A 16,611-nucleotide genomic window follows, 5' to 3' on the forward strand; every position below is an offset into this window, starting at 1 on the left:
TTCTAACGCTGCAGCCCCTGTCCAGCACACTGGCTGCTGTTGGGCACAGCACTCACTGTACTGCATACTGTACAATTACCCTCAGTCTGGGGTGAAAGGATTAAGAACATGGATAACTGTACTTCAAGGTCATTCAACCCGAGTGATTGTCCTTTGTTGTATCTCTGTGTCAGAGATATAGGGTGTGTGTTTGTGTAGTTGCATCACATCTGTAATATTACGGGCCCTATCCTCAAAATTCCAATGTCATTGATCCAACGCTGGTGTTTCATTACATTTTAATTGAGTATTTTCACTGCAGTGTTATGCAGACCGCCAAGGTAATGGCCTCTAGCTTCTTACCGTCTGTCTGCCTCCACGTCTGTCTGCCTCCACGTGTGTGTGTGTGTGTGTGTGTGTGTGTGTGTGTGTGTGTGTGTGTGTGTGTGTGTGTGTGTGTGTGTGTGTGTGTGTGTGTGTGTGTGTGTGTGTGTGTGTGTGTGTGTGTGTGTGTGTGTGTGTGTGTGTGTGTGTGTGTGTGTGTGTGTGTGTGTGTGTGTGTGTGTGTGTGTGTGTGTGTGTGTGTGTGTGTGTGTGTGTGTGTGTGTGTGTGTGTGTGTGTGTGTGTGTGTGTGTGTGTGTGTGTGTGTGTGTGTGTGTGTGTGTGTGTGTGTGTGTGTGTGTGTGTGTGTGTGTGTGTGTGTGTGTGTGTGTGTGTGTGTGTGTGTGTGTGTGTGTGTGTGTGTGTGTGTGTGTGTGTGTGTGTGTGTGTGTGTGTGTGTGTGTGTGTGTGTGTGTGTGTGTGTGTGTGTGTGGGTGGTGAGAGAGGAACTAAAAGCCTTCACAGATTAATATGTGAGTCTAATGCTGCTCACGCCCTGAGGCTGCATACCTGAATAACCTCATCCCCGTTCTCCCTCTCTCTCTGCTCCCCCCTCCCTCCCCCTGATGCTTGTCCTCCATCTCTCTCAATTCTTTATCATTCTTGGCCCGTCTTCCTCGGCCTGTCCGTCTCACCCCCATTTCCTTATTCCTCAACCCCACTCTCCCTCTTGTTTATTCCTCTGTGTTGTTCCATTTGCCCCCCGGCCCCCTCTTCAACCTGCTCCTTCTTCTTTTCTACCATTTTACTGTATTTTCCACCGCACCTCTTTCTTCTCTCTCAACCCCTTTTCACCCTGTTGCCCCACCCCCACGCACACAAACACACACACACACACCTATCCATAACCCCACCCCCCACTCGCTTAAACCACATTCTCTATTTACTCTACCCTTTGCTGTTTTTTCTCCGTCCTTATCTCTCCGTCTCCCCCTCTACCACCCTCCTACTTTGTCTTCTCCAGGGGCCACAACCAGAGGATGGAGTTCCTGGGAGACTCCATCATGCAGCTGGTGGCCACAGAGTACCTGTTCATCCACTTCCCGGACCACCACGAGGGTCACCTGACGGTAAGGGGGGCGTGGCCGGTCCGGTGTCACCGCACGCGTGGGGGGGACCCCTGCGTGCGGTTTGGTTCTACCGTACAGTGTCTCCACGGGTAGCGCGCGGCTCATCCCCCGTTCCTCACGGCCTCGTGGGTCTCTGAAGGACGCCCCTTCGAATACGGTGGGAGGACTGTATCGGCCCGCTTCGGCATCATTATCTCTCCTTTCCCCTCGTTCGCGTCCGCCTGAGTCCTTCCTTTAGTTCTGCCGCGCTCTCTGTCCTGCTGATCGTTCTCTCATTCACGCCCCCTTCCTAGGGTTTTTACCAGACATCTCTCTTCATTATCTAGACCGTCGCAAGCAGTGAGTTATGGTCAATCTTCAATTACCGCCCATGTCTTTTGTACATACTCTCCCTTCATCTTCTTCAGCTCCCTCTCTCCTCTCTCTCCCTTATGGATTGTGTTGGAGGGGCCTGAGAGAGAAAGGTGGATGCTGTCGTGGCAGGAAACTGCCTTCCCCTAATGACAGGCGCTTCACTCTTATCTGTGTAGAAGTGTATGTGTGTGTGTCTGTGTGTGTGTGTGTGAGACCGAGAGAGAGACAGTGATTCTGAGTGGACGAGAGAGAGAACACACACGTCGTGTTTAATGTGTGCAAGTGGAACTCCAGAGAAGAGATGGCCTACAGTGCACCACCAGGGCTGTACTGGAAGTGATGCGGCAAAACCTTTTCAGTTCCGTAAAAAAAATAAAAAATAGTTTTGTTTTATTTATTCCTTCCTTTCGTTAGGCTTTTTATGCTATTCCATCATCCACTTTCCTGACCGGCCGTATGACTGGTTTAACTACAGGAAGACGGTTGAAGCAATGTGCTGTTAGCTATGTATTTGTTGGAGTGTGACATCACAGTATGAAAGGCTCCAGCGAAGCGTCACTAAAGCATTGAGAGCTCTGCGTATGCTGCAGCAGCCCAGAGGAGACACAACCCAAATGGAGCTCAAATTGAAAAGTGCTCATTCAACACGTGTGTGTGTGTGTGTGTGTGTGTGTTTCCCAACGAGAGCATTTGTGTTTGTGTATGAGTGTGTGTCGACATGTGTATGTGTAGTTGCCGGGATGTTGTGTGTGCGTGTGTGTCTCAAGACCAAGCCAAGACATCTGTTAGAATTCCATCTCTGTTTCTCTTTCCCTCTGATCTCCCAGCTATATTTACCATATTTGTGGTTTTCTTTTAGATGGGGGAAATGTACTCAACTCGCTCCAACACAGTTTTTATCTGCTCAGCTTTGAATACAAATGTAAAATTCAAGAGCTCAATCACCTGAGAACACAGGTCTCTGTCTCCATGCTTTGTAGTTTGGTGTGTGTGGTTTAGGCTGGGCATGCACTTTTACCTCGTGTTTGTGGATTTTGTCATGTATTTATTTGCGTGTGTTTGCGAGTAGCTTCTGCGGAGCTCGCTGGTGAACAACCGCACCCAGGCTAAGGTGGCGGAGGAACTGGGCATGCAGGACTTCGCCATCACCAACGACAAGACCAAGCGTCCCCCTCGCCCTGCGCACCAAGACCCTCGCTGACCTGCTGGAGTGTACGTGTCTCTCGCTCTCGCTCTTTTGATTTCCCCCACTTTTCCATGTTGCCAAGCAACACTACAAACACCTGTGTGTATGCATGTAGATTGCTCCAGGAATTTCACCAGCAAAGGTTCTTTATACTGGCTTGTCATTGAATTGTTCGCCAGGATTTGCAGAGGTCATCCAAGTCACTTTGTCTTCCAATTCACTTAACCCTCCAATTCAGTTTGCCATGAGACCTGAAGAAATAGACAAATATAAACAATATTACCGTGTTTATTATTTGGGGGAATAGTTTTGTCTTCAATGTTGGTAATATTTACATGTTAGGAAATGATGTTTTTCTCTCCACATCCTAAATGTGTTGGTGATGGTCTTTCTCAGACCAGAGGTTGAGTCTGTACACCGAATATAAATACAGAATTTGGACACCAGTCTTAAAAAAAAAAAAAAACATCAGGTAATTAACTCATATTTTAGTTAATTCGAACTCAAGTCTATATGGAGGATGGCTATTTGTCCCTCATGGCCTTCAAGTCCTCACTCATCAGAACAGCCAGAGCGAGAGTTTCAAGCTGGTTCAAGCTGGTTCAAGTAGAAAGCATCGTGACAACATCCAGCTGTGCTTCAAAGACCAGGCCACAAAAGGATCTCACACACAAGCACGCGCACACACGCAAACACAAGCATGGAATCAAATAGAAAAAGCAAAGCCAAAAATGTGCATACACGTACGTTTATAGATGGCGTTCCTGACAATGCAAACAGAAGCTTGCTTACTCTGAGGTGCTTTTGGTGCTCCGTGTCTGTTTGTTCACATGGTGGGGAATGATGTTTGTCACCTCCACTAACACTCAACTAACACTCTCACTGCCATCACTTACCATATCACTCTCACGCCTTTTCTCTTGCTTTTGTTCTTCCTCGCTCTCTCTCTCTCTCTCTCTCTCTCTCTCTCTCTCTCTCTCTCTCTCTCTCTCTCTCTCTCTCTCTCTCTCTCTCTCTCTCTCTCTCTCTCTCTCTCTCTCTCTCTCTCTCTCTCTCTCTCTCTCTCTCTCTCTCTCTCTCTCTCTCTCTCTCTCTCTCTCTCTCTCTCTCTCTCTCTCTCTCTCTCTCTCTCTCTCTCTCTCTCTCTCTCTCTCTCTCTCTCTCTCTTTATTTTGACCATTCAAAACGTCAAGGTAAAAAGAGAAATGAAACCTTTGATTCATTATATACCTTTGAGGAAAGGAAACATCCTTTGATGTGGTTTCACCTCTGCTCCTTTTTTTGTTGTTGTAACTCCTGTCTCTCCTTTCCCTCCCTTTCTCGTGTAGCTTTCATCGCGGCCCTGTACATTGATAAGGACTTGGAGTACGTGCATACCTTCATGAATGTCTGCTTCTTCCCTCGTCTGAAGGTGAGTGCTAGTTCGTGCCCAAGGCCACACAACCCTCCCCCGCCTCACTTTGATCAATGAGCACTTAGAACGAGAGAGAAAGAGAAATGCAGATGGGAAGTAAAAGCTAAAGTGCTAATGGCGCTAGCATTGATGCAGGCGTGAGGTGGGTGCTTGACTTTGGTCTTTAAGTGACAGGTTCTAGCATCTACGGTCCATCCTTTTTTTCTTTTCCAGCCTTTGATAGGAAACTGCTAGCCGCTTGTTAGCCGCAATGCTATCGATCCCCTCGTTTTGAGAAGTGTGTGTGTCTTGGGTTAAGGTAGTGTGTTAAGGATGGCGGTGAGGGGAAGAAGGAGTATTTTTCCACCGGTAAAACAGTCACAGAGTAGACTGGGTTCTTGTTGATGCAACAAAAACACACACACACTCAACCACACACACTCTTTCCAACACACACACACACACACGCACACACAAACACTCCCAAATACACATGCAAAGAAAAAAAAAAAATCTGTACATGCACCCTCCTTCTCAAACACACACACACACACACACTCGCCAGTGAAGCAGTCTGCTGAAGCGTTTTGATGCGCCATGCTAATTGCCGTCTCTGGGGCCATCTCCGGGGAGCCGGCCAGGAGTCTCAGGCGCCCAGCGGAGGGTACCTCATTTCCACTTTCCAAAGAAAGAAAGTTGTTCTCTCCTCTCTACTGCCACCCCCCTTTTCTCTTCCCTCTGACTGGATTCATAATGCTTATATTATTATTATGTTTGGAGAAAAAAACAAACCCAAAAAAACGCGGGGGACGGGGGATGATCACTTGTTTATTTTATTTTAAATGTTTTTCCTGTGGTGTGTAATTATGTATTAGTGTGCATGTACGTGCAGACTCAGGGGTGTGTGTGTGTGTGTTTGTATATAGCCTGTGTGCTGGTTTGGAAACCAGCAAATCGTTTCACTGCTAAAGGCAGAAGAGAAGGCTGTGGATGCCCCGCTGAGAGGTAGAGGGGAAAGGACAGGGGGGGGGGGGAGAGAAAGAGAGAGATGTAGAAATGAAGAGTAAAGGGGGAAGGTGAGTAGAGGGAGGTAGGAAGGTCGGAAGCAGAGCCAGATCCACTCTTGGTACAAAAATAATAGGAACAGACAGTTCTAGATTCGAAGTCTTCCATTTTACAACAAGGGCTGCTTTTCTGTTAATGGAAGTGCTTTTAGAAGTCCCCTTGGATAAGAGAAATGTATCGGGGCCCATCCACCTGGGACCTCCCCCTGCATCTCTCTCTACAGCCAGGCCGGATACACACGCTTTTGTCTTAAGTAGTCCGTGATATGTACCGTCGTTCTAGGCTGAGATGGAGACTGCGAATGCAAGTAAGAGCGAGGGGTGTGTGTAGGAGAAGGGGGGAGCCAGAGAGTGGAGCAGACGAGCGAGAGAGTGTAGAAGAGATGGGGGGGGGGGGGGGTGGGGGGGGGGGATTTTGTAACTGTGGAACTACTGCTATATTTTGTGTATTTATTTTTTGTGTGTGAGCAGGAGTTTATCCTGAACCAGGACTGGAACGGACCCCAAGTCCCAGCTTCAGCAGTGCTGCCTGACTCTGCGTACTGAGGGCAAGGAGCCTGACATCCCCCTTTACAAGTGAGTCCTTCTGACACACACACGCCCTGTACATACAGAAACATGCTGTACATACAGAAACATGCTGTACATACAGAAACATGCTGTACACACACACACACAGTTCACTCTAGGTTCTGTCCTCTGACAAACCCTCACTCCACACTGTACAAATGATGGAATGTCTAACACTACAATCTAAGTGTTTTGATTTTCAACGCAAATACTATTTTACTATAATGCTATATGTGCCCCCCCCCCCCCCCCCACACACACACACACACACACACTTTTTCACCGGTCACCTTCTCTTTCCTTCCCGCTCCTCTCTCTCTCTCTCTCTTTCTCTCTCCCTGCATCTCCATCTCTTTGACCCGTGGGGGCTTGTTAATGTGACAGTCAGCCGCCTTGTGATTTGATTTTTCCTCGTCACGTCAGAGACACCTTTAGCTTAGTCACCGAGGCGTCAGCAGATGCAGCCCAGCGCTAACCCCTTCCTCTGCAGCCACCCAGCTATCGATTAGATGCACCGAAACACGCGCTATCACACCCAGTAGTCTCAAGGTTACCTTCCTCTACCACCACCCCGTCAAATGTTTCCGGCGGAATCAACAGTCTGGCCCCTTCCATGGCTGTTACAGGTCATCACAGGTCATGAGTTGGGTTGTCCATGCTGTTTTTTTGTGTGTGGGGGTGTGTGGGTGGGGGTCTACGGGAGGGGGGTACGTGTGTGTGTGGAACTGCTCTGGCAAGTGTAAACCAGGCTGGATAAAGACTTCAAAAGTAGGTTCACGGAGTCCAGGGGAGTCTGCGCTGTAGGGGAGCTAAGGACTGGACCCCTCTTCAGCAACATGTACAGTAGGGATACAGGAGAATGAACCTCACTGTACCAACATGTACAGTAGGGGTACAGGGGGAGGGATCTCACTGTATCCCTACTGTACCAACATGTACAGTAGGGGTACAGGAGAATGAACCTCACTGTACCAACATGTACAGTAGGGGTACAGGGGGAGGGATCTCACTGTATCCCTACTGTACCAACATGTACAGTAGGGGTACAGGGGGAGGGATCTCACTGTACCAACATGTACAGTAGGGGTACAGGAGAATGGACCTCACTGCACATGTCAAACCCCTTCACCTTCCAACCACCCACATTACCTGAGGGCATGGTGGGATAGCAGGGGATGGGGGGGGAACAGAGCAGACCACATGACACTCACACATACACAGCCTTTACCATGCACATGTTTTCCCTATTAAAGCAGAGGCCTATGCCACCAGTCTCTCAGCAGCAACCGACACCAGTCCTCAGCCCAAAATGGAGCCTTGGTTCCCTCTTAACTGCACTCAAGTTTGTCTTGCGCAATCTTACTACCTCGCTCTCACCCTCTCGCTCCCTCTCGCACTCTTTCTCATGCTTGTACACTACCCCACATAAAATTGACGGCTTCCCTAATGTCTCCCTGCGTTTCTTGTTTCACCTTTTTTCTCATATATGTTTGGGGAGCGACGCTCTCATTCCAAGTGACGTTTTTTCGTCTTGTTCTTCTTCCCCTGTCGAGATTTGATGCCGTCTTGCCTTGTCGAAGAGTTTGTGTTTGTTTTGCACATGCCATGTACTTGTTCATTTGTAAGTGAGAAAGAGAATTGAATAATTAATAAAGTGCCATAAGTGACCACATTGCATTAAAAATGAATAGGTCTCCTGAAATAAGTAAATTGTCTGTGAATAATTTAGGGGACTCAAGCCTGTGTGTGTGTGGGGGGTGTTTATGCAAATGTTAACATTTCAAACTAAACTTGTTTTGTTTGCAGACTTGTATTCCCCTTTCCCTGCTGAAATGGAGCCCAATTGATAGACGAACACATTCTTAAATGTTTAATATGAAATAACTGTTATCTTGTGTCGTCTTGCTGTTGTGTTGTTACATTTTTTCACTCACGCAGTTTGTCCCTGCCTTTCTTCTTCTCCTTGCACTTGTTGATTCTTTTGTATTGTAGCCACGCTGCAACTCTCCAAAGCTTGAAAGGATATCCTGTAGAACATTGTCATTCTCCAATATGAAGCCTTTTCTCCTCAACTCATCACGTTTGGCACGACACGCATCTCCACCTCAGAGGATGATTGCTGGGGCCTCTTTCTGTTGCTCATCGGGCCCTCCAAAAGCTTGTGTGTACTGTGGAGGCACGGTTGCGAATCAAAAGACCCATTCTCCTCCTCAGCAAGCCTCCAGAGACAAATTATATTTGCTCCAAATGAAAACTTTTTTTCCTGGTTCCTCTTTTCTCTACAAATGTATTTCCTTCTGAAGGACAATGTCACGGAGCGTCCTTGAGCATTCTCATGTGTGTTATTAGATTTCTCTACCAACACCCTCTGTCCTCCTTTTCTTTTTCTTCTCTCTCTTGCCTTGTAACCCCTTTTTTCTTCTGCCATGTGTTTTGTCACAGGACCCTTCAAACCGTGGGGCCGTCGCACGCCAGGACCTACACGGTAGCCGTCTACTTCAAAGGGGAGAGGATTGGCTGCGGCAAGGGTCCAAGGTGGGTAACTGTCGGGCTGGCTATCTAGGGACTGCAGACAGGGACCTGGTGCATCCCTCTGCCCTGCTCCACACCCCAAAACTCTGCTGTCTGCTAATGGGCTGTAGAATAATGGCTGTGTTTTATTGATGGTGTTTATTATAGCAATTAAGGTCTCCTCTCTTGGTGGCCACTATCGGGAGAGGCATTATGCAGAATGAAAATGAATCGATTCATTATCGAATTGACATAAAGCGGTATTATGGAAACATCACTCGGGATGGGCGACAGGAGGGGAGGGATGAGAGATAGTGTGAAGTGTTCCTCTCAGCTCCTCACATCCACTCTCCTCTCAGCTCCTCTTCTTCTATCCTCTCAGCTCCTCACATCCCCTCTCCTCTCAGCTCCTCTTCTCCCCTCTCAGCTCCTCTTCTCCCCTCTCCTCTCAGCTCCTCACATCTTCTCTCCTCTCAGCTCCTCTTCTCCCCTCTCCTCTTCTCTCTTCTTCTCTCCTCCCCTCTCCTCTTCTTCTCTCCTCCCCTCTCCACTCAGCTCTTCTCTCCTCCCCTCTCCACTCAGCTCTTCTCTCTTCTTCTCTCCTCCCCTCTCCACTCAGCTCCTCTTCTCTCTTCTTCTCCCCTCTCCTCTCGGGCTCCTCTCCCTCCCTCTCCTCTGCCGTCCTCTCTGCCCACCTCCCAAGGGGCAAGGTTTTAGTTCTCCTTGGTTCTACCTCAGATAGGATTCAGCACTGAGTGACAAGGGTTAGGTTCTTTTTTTGAAAAGTGTACGGGGGGGGCAAGGAAGGCCAGCGCCCCCCTCACCACCCGCCCCCAACCCTTGACTCAGCTCGGCTGAGGAGAAGCCAAACATAAACCCATCAAACGTCTTTCAAACACACCGTACACCACAGACCCCTTTTTGTACTTAAAAGAGCGCTCGCCATCCCTAAGCTGGCGATAAGTTTGTCCCCGTCCATAGAATCTCTGGCTGCTTGCTGTTTTGATATTTACTAGTCTTAAGCCTCAATTCCACCCCTCTCTCTCTTACACACACAAACACTCGAACCGCTCGTCTGTGATAACAATGCATAATGTATGCAGAGGGAGACCGGTGGATAGCATGCGTAAACAGGATCCATGCAGAGCAGCCCAGAGGCTTACCTTGGCGAGACTGATGCACCCAGTTACCTTGGATTGGGGTGGAGAGAGAGGGAGGGAGTCAGAAAATGGTGCGGTTGAGGGCTTTTTCAGAGAACACTTTCCTCTAATCCTCTGTCTTTTTAAGAACCCGTTTCTTTTTTTATCGCACCACTAGAATACAAAAAATAGAAAAGCTTTTGAATATGCTAAAGAGCCTTTCTCTTCTCTCTTTTTACCTCTTTTTTTCTCTCTTTCCCTCCAACAGCATCCAACAGGCGGAAATGGGGGCGGCAATGGACGCGCTTGAGAAATGTAAGCATTCCTAAGTTTTTTTTTTGGCATCTGTTTATTTCATCTTTGTTCAGTTCCTTGCTGGGATTGTTAGTAGCATGCTTCAGCGCCTGATACCAGCACCATGTCGGGTATATGAAAAACAACTGGCAGAGCTATGCCCTGTTGGCCCTTATGTCCAGACCAACAGGTCTGTTTGAAGCACGTACTTCAGAGCACAGACCTGTGTGTGTGGGCGCGCGCTTGGGTCTGCGTGGGATGTCCTCCAACCCACGCATGAACCCCGAAGCCTCGATGCCAGATGTTTCCTAACCCACCAATGGCGACAGGCTAGGAAGGTGTCCGATCCAAAGTTTTCAATTTGTCGTGTTTTGTGTTTGGAGCTAAAGGCGGTAAGCACAGGTCTTGGTCCACGAGGGCTCTTGTGTGAACGACGCCACGGCAGGCGAGAGGGACGGCTGGTCGTGTCCGACACCGCTCTGCGCCACTCCTCGGCCGTGTTTACCATGGTCCCGCAGCACTCACAAGGGGAAAAAACGGACACGGTTTCATAGGCGCATTAGCAGTGCCAAGCTTTTTGCCGTGTAAAATGATCATTCCGGTCCTCTCAGGATGGGACCCGCGCCTAATCCCTCCTGGCGTTCACACCGCGACGCCTCTTAGGATGCCATGCATATGCATGTGCACGCGTTAAACATTAGTCGTAGGACATTTACAGGAAGGTGTGTGTGTGTGTGTGTGAGACCTTCGCTCGCCTACCCAACCCACAAATTAATCATACAATTCAAACTTTTTTCCGCATAATTAGCCGGCGCCAGGTACAAATGTTTTTGCCACAACGGGCCCACAAAAGTAAGGAAGGGCAGAGGGGTCAGAGCTTTGATTTGGTTGGGGTTCTAAACGAGGCCCTGCCTCTGTGTGATTGATACTGCATGCGCCCCAAACCCTCGCTTTAGTTTTCTGTAAACCACCCTACTTCCCTCCCTCACACTCCTCCGATCTCTCTCTCTCTTACTCCGTCTTTTCCTCCCTCGCTTTCTCTCTCTCTCTCTCTCCTCTCCCCCCCCCACCTATCCTTTCTTCACTCCATCCCTCCCTCCCCAGTGTATACCTCTGTCATCGTGATTGATAGATGCTCATTGCTAGTAAATGAACATTTCTCCCCCTCATAAATTGCTGTTTCGTGTGACTAGATTAGCGATGCCTTTTAAAAGGTCAGTTCGTTCCAAATCATCTCACATCAGCAAGTCTCTGGCTCTCTCTTCCTTCCTCCTCCCCTCCCTCGAGGCACGATGCCTCGCTCAGCCCTCCCTGACTTTTGAAGTAAATAAAAGATCCTGTCCAAAGAACTGCATGCCTCACTAAAACCAAACGTTTACCCAAAGTCACCCGTAGTTCTGCTCGAGGCGGCCTACCACTACTGAGTTCCCCCCCCTCTCATCTTCTCTCACACACACACACACACACACACACACATGCCTCACAACAAGCTTTCCTCCCTCCCCTTCCTCTCCTCTGCCGTATGAGTCAGGGTTTGCAGGATGAGTCAGGGTTATGCATTGTCTGCTCTCTTTTGGCCAGAGTTTGCCTCCTGGGTTCCTGTGTTACAGCCATCTCTGAGCACACCATGTTCTGTAGGATATGTAGACATGGTCTTATGACACCAAGTTTAACCCCTCGCATACACAAGACCCTTCCGACGACTCATTCCGCCTCTCCGTTCGCCCTAAAACAATGGGACCCGTCAAGGACGTACATTGCGCGTTTTGATCACTGCATTATGGTCGTGATCACACACGCACACACATTATTATTCCATCTCTTCTCACGTCTTCCTCCTGATGCCTACAAGCAGGCAAACATGGCTGTGTCCACCAGATCCAAAATGGCTCCACTTTCAGGATTTTTTTTCTATGATTAATTTAAGTCCCTCTTGGGTGGTCAATGCGGTCCGCTGAAAGGAACGGAACTTTGTGTGAAGTGGGGGGGGAGGAGGGGGGATTCTGGTGCACCACTTTGTGCCTGACGGGAGCAGAGAGGCAGCATATAAGACAGAGACGGGGAGGAGAGGCAGAGTTGTGTTCACTCAGACAGCTCGGGGCTCATTAAAAGAAACTGGCGGGGCCCCCAGTGCTTGGTGTCTGGCCACCTGTAGCAGATCGGCTGGTGGCTCGACTGACTTTAATTTCATCACTCAATGTCATCACACGCACTCACTCACCCCCCTTCCTGTCCTCCACTCCCCTCCGCCACCACCCCTCTCGTTTTGACAGTCAAGTTTGGAATGAAATGTTCACCAAAGCCTTGACGAGAGGCCGAACATACACATACGCTCCCGGCCCCCACTGCCCCTCCCATACCCTGTAAGGTTGAGCAACGAGGCAACCATTTTATAGGCGGAGATACTTTTTTCCAGTTCGCTCACTTCTTCCTCTCACTCGTCTCTCTCTTGCACACCCATAATCTTTTTCTAGGTCTGCATCATCCCGTTTCCTCTTCTCCCTCTCTTTCTCTCTCTCAATCCCCCCCCCCCCCCCCCCCCCCCAGCCATTTGTTTTCCAAACAATGCACCGTCTCCCGAACAAGGCGAAGATTGCTTTATATCTGGCTTGCAGCTGGAAAGAGACTGGATCTCTCCTCAGCTGTCTCTAAAACCCCTCCTTAATCTCTGGATAAAAGCCTCAGAGTGGATAGAGGCAAAGTACAGTACAGTAGGGGGGGATATCCGCCCAATCGGATGCTTTGTTTACTCTGTGGTGCAGCTCAGCGAGGGGGGGAGAGGGAGCTGCGACTCCCCCTCGTCAACGAAGGTACATAGACATATAGTGTCGGCTTGTTGACTAGCAGGCTCTGTGTGTGGAACAAATGAGGTTGAAGTATGTGTGCCGCAGAACCGTGGAACAGCAGGAATTCCGGGCTTAGGGCCGCGGCTGGTGCGCTGCCGAGGACACAGCAGAGCGTACTCACGGTCACGTCTTTAAACGCGCCTGATCCCTCAGCACCTCCGTGTAGTGGGCCCGCCGCTGCCAAGGCCCCCTGGCTAAGTAGCCCTTCTCGGAAAGGAATCTCAAGGCCCTCACCCACCACTCACTTCCGTCCTTGAAAGGAATTAGCGCATTGTTGATAAACAAAAAAACCTCAAGACGGGCTAAGCCAGTGACCCCATGCTACTAGAATCAGTATGTTCTGTGTTTCTTTCAAGTAGATTTTTTTGTTCATCCTTTTTTCTTTTCTTCCCCCACCAAAAGGGCCAGACGGTGGACAATTCTGAATATGTCTTTGCAATGCCCAACACACAGACCTCTCTGTTCTCACACTCTGCCCAAATGTATGGTGTGAATAAATGAAAAGGCTGGTGCATTCCTGAACGGCCTTTATTCTACCGCATGCAAATGCTCTCGATGCTGCATGTTAAACAGTGCAAATGCACCCCTCATCGCAGCACCCCATTTCCACCCTCACTAGTATTTATCCTTAAGTCATTCCGTCCCAGGGAAAATGCCGGTGATTTCCATATTTTAACTGCAATATGTAGTTTTCTCCTCAAATGTCTTATCAAGCACTGCTAAGCTGTTGAGGGCCAATTTACCTGTCTTCTGTCAATGGCTGTTTTTTGGCAATATGAGGGACTGCATGTAGGCAGCACTCAATGGTAATCAAACCCTGGTTACCCAACGGTTCGGCGACAGACATGGTGTTCTCATAGTTTCACCTTGTTCCAAACCCACAAGGATGCTGGTTCCCAGTCTTTTGACAAAGGAACTGTAAATACTCTTGGTCCCCTGCTCTGAAGCCCATTGTCAAGTCAGTTGGAAGACACTGGCAGTTAATAGTCCTGTTTGTCTTGAGCCTGAGCTAAACAGAACAGGGCATCACAGAGCCTTGACATTGAGTACTTTTTCATTTGCTAAGCGGTTAATCTATACAATCACATTCATTTAGTGACTTTAATAATATGACACCAAGGAGCAGGCCTATCACGCATGATGCTTTCAAATTGAAACGTACGAGCAACATCTTCTTAGATTTCACTGGACATTTTTATATATATATTTCCCCGTCTTGTTACACATCTAATTTAGATATGTTCCCTTCTAATTATGTTATCAGATCTCATTACCATCGCAACCGACACCTAGTGAGGCCTGTCTAATAATCTTTTGTTATTTGACTGTTGTAATGAAAACAGTGGCAGAGGGAGTGAATGGGGGGCGACATCGCCTGCACATGGCTCATGTTTAGCCTGAGTGACATCCTGCGAATGTACACGCGTTAGGAAAAAAGCGAGCGTTTTTTTCCTTGATCAGATACTGACCATGTCTCTTTATCTCTTCCACTCCCTCTTTCTCTCTTTATCGCCTCCTCGGTCCGCTTCTCTCCCTTGGTCCGCTTATCTCTCTCTCTCTCTCTCTCTCTCTCTCTCTGTCTCTCTCTCGGTCTGCCTCTCTCCACCAGATAACTTCCCGCAGATGGCTCATCAGAAGCGCTTCATCGAGCGTAAATACCGACAGGAGCTGAAGGAGATGAGGCGCGAGCGCGAGCGGCAGGAGAAGGAGAGCGACTCTGATGTGGCCACTGCTGACTACAGGAAGTGACAGGGCTCCCATTCAGCCTCGGAAATCCCATCGGTCGGTTGCACCATCTTGGTCCATCTTCAGATCCATGGTGTGGTCCAACCCGAGATTCAAACGTAAGACCGTTGGGTAGGAAGATACGGAGGGCTGCTTCAGGAAACACATAGGCGTTCATATTTAGGGAATTTGCTTTTACGTGTAGGTCTTACTCAGTAAGAACTTGGATAACGCCAGCAGAATAACTTTTTTAACCATCTCTAGAATGCCGCCACACACCGTGGTTAGCGTTAGTGACAACAGAGCTATGGGGTGTTTTAAATGTTTTTGTAATTGTACTTCAAGTATACTGATGATGAATCTAATAATAATAATAAAGGCATCTGAAACTTTGACAACCCATGTACAGTCATGTAGTTTGTTCTGGTGCCTGCTATTTGCACCGATGCGGCCTACCTACATTTTATAGGCTACATATAGCAAAATGGCAGCTGGGATGAGGGAAGGCCCTCACATAATTAAATTACATTATATCTGTAAAATGCCACCATCTGCCTCACATCTGCCACTAGTCGTGGAACAATAAAAAAACTAAACAAAAACTAAAAAATCCACACTTTTGCCCCCACCCTCAATGTGATTTGCAGAATAGATCTTAATTATAGATTGCTGCTAATTAAAAATACAGTTGCAACCAAATCTAGCTTGTTAACCAACCACTGTTCTGCCCTGAATATAAGTTGTGTGCTACACTCATAGACCTGGGCCAAATGTTATCACGCATTGCAGTTGCCAAACTGAATGGAATGTTTCAAAGTATTTGAAATTTACACATCAGTACTGGGTCACCTTTAAAGCTCAATATGTCAGTATTACATGTGTTCCATTCATTGTGTCTAACTGTAGCTTTTATGCTTCATGCTTAGTTGTTACAATGAGAATGAACTCTCAACAATCTTCGAAACATATTATTCTTATTTTTTTCCCACACCACACACACCATAATACAATCCACAAAATACAGAATGAAGTCAACACCCATACGCACAATACAGAGCAAAGAGTCATGATTTTAAAGATATTTAATCGTGTTGAGTCATATAAATATTCAGTACAAAATATCACGTTGTACAAAGCAGATTGATGGACGGCCATTAGTTCAGGGCCCCTTAAACTACGTCACATGACCTCTCGTTATTGTTCTACATTGACAAAACTGGACTGTTGACTTCACATTGTCACCAACATATTACAAGAGGTCGAGCCTTTGCGGCTAACCGTTTCTACATTGACACCCACAGACCTAGCATAGCTTTAAAAAGAGGACATCAGTATAGCCGTGTATGGCAGGCTGCCTTGACTACAACCCCCCACCCCACCGCTTCCTTTATGCAGAGACTGGTCTGTTACGACATGTAGCGACATGACTGTTTTGTTTTGTCCTTAGCGTAGCGTGGTGGAACCGCTGGAAGGCAAAAACAGACTGCACAAGAAGCAGGAGTAAGGATGTGTAATGACATTATGCTGACACCCTGTATTAACGTACACAAAACTGAGGGAGGAGAACAAAAAATAACTGCATTAAATGCGATCTGCTGTCATACTGTCAGGAGCAGCAGTTTAGACCGTATACCTCGCGGGCTGAAGAACAGTTGGTGTGAAGCGTTTGTGCACTACGGTAAATGCTTATTGAAGCAACATTTTGTCACAATCTGGAATAACCACTCTCAGTGGGAGCTCAACGGCCAATAAAAAAAAAGATATTAAGGTTTAAACACCTGCCCACAGTTACTGAGGATACTATTGCCTATGCATGTTGTTTAGCAAACAAGTGTGTTTTTATATATTTTTTTTTAATCCTGGATTGTCTAAGCTTTGTAGACATTTTGGTTCATAAAAGATCTGTTGTGTGACCTATATTATTTGGAAGAACACTGCAGAGGGAAAAATAATATCATAGTGCCAATTATGACATGGTTTTTTATTAGTGTTTCTAATGTCTGCTAAATGTCAGCATCCTCTCCACTTGACATTTTGCCAGAGAGAGAGGGCAGTGCTAGTTTTAGCCTGCCTTTTTTCCTGTTGGCATGCTGCTGCC

General features: G+C 47.7%; 1 protein-coding gene across 1 annotated transcript in view; it reads left to right on the forward strand.

Moving 5' to 3' along the window:
- Nucleotides 1-14,908, forward strand: part of drosha (drosha ribonuclease III) — a 59,746-nt gene extending 44,838 nt beyond the window's left edge. Inside the window, 9 exon segments of the mRNA XM_067251842.1 lie at nucleotides 1,326-1,431; nucleotides 2,855-2,953; nucleotides 2,955-2,997; nucleotides 4,300-4,382; nucleotides 5,900-5,926; nucleotides 5,928-6,004; nucleotides 8,441-8,533; nucleotides 9,917-9,963; nucleotides 14,398-14,908. Coding sequence (XP_067107943.1) covers nucleotides 1,326-1,431; nucleotides 2,855-2,953; nucleotides 2,955-2,997; nucleotides 4,300-4,382; nucleotides 5,900-5,926; nucleotides 5,928-6,004; nucleotides 8,441-8,533; nucleotides 9,917-9,963; nucleotides 14,398-14,537 — 715 coding nt within the window. The 3' untranslated portion in view covers nucleotides 14,538-14,908.
- Nucleotides 14,909-16,611: the final 1,703 nt, after the last annotated feature.

This window comes from Osmerus mordax, chromosome 15 (assembly GCF_038355195.1).
Source record: "Osmerus mordax isolate fOsmMor3 chromosome 15, fOsmMor3.pri, whole genome shotgun sequence".
Taxonomy (NCBI): Eukaryota; Metazoa; Chordata; class Actinopteri; order Osmeriformes; family Osmeridae; genus Osmerus; species Osmerus mordax.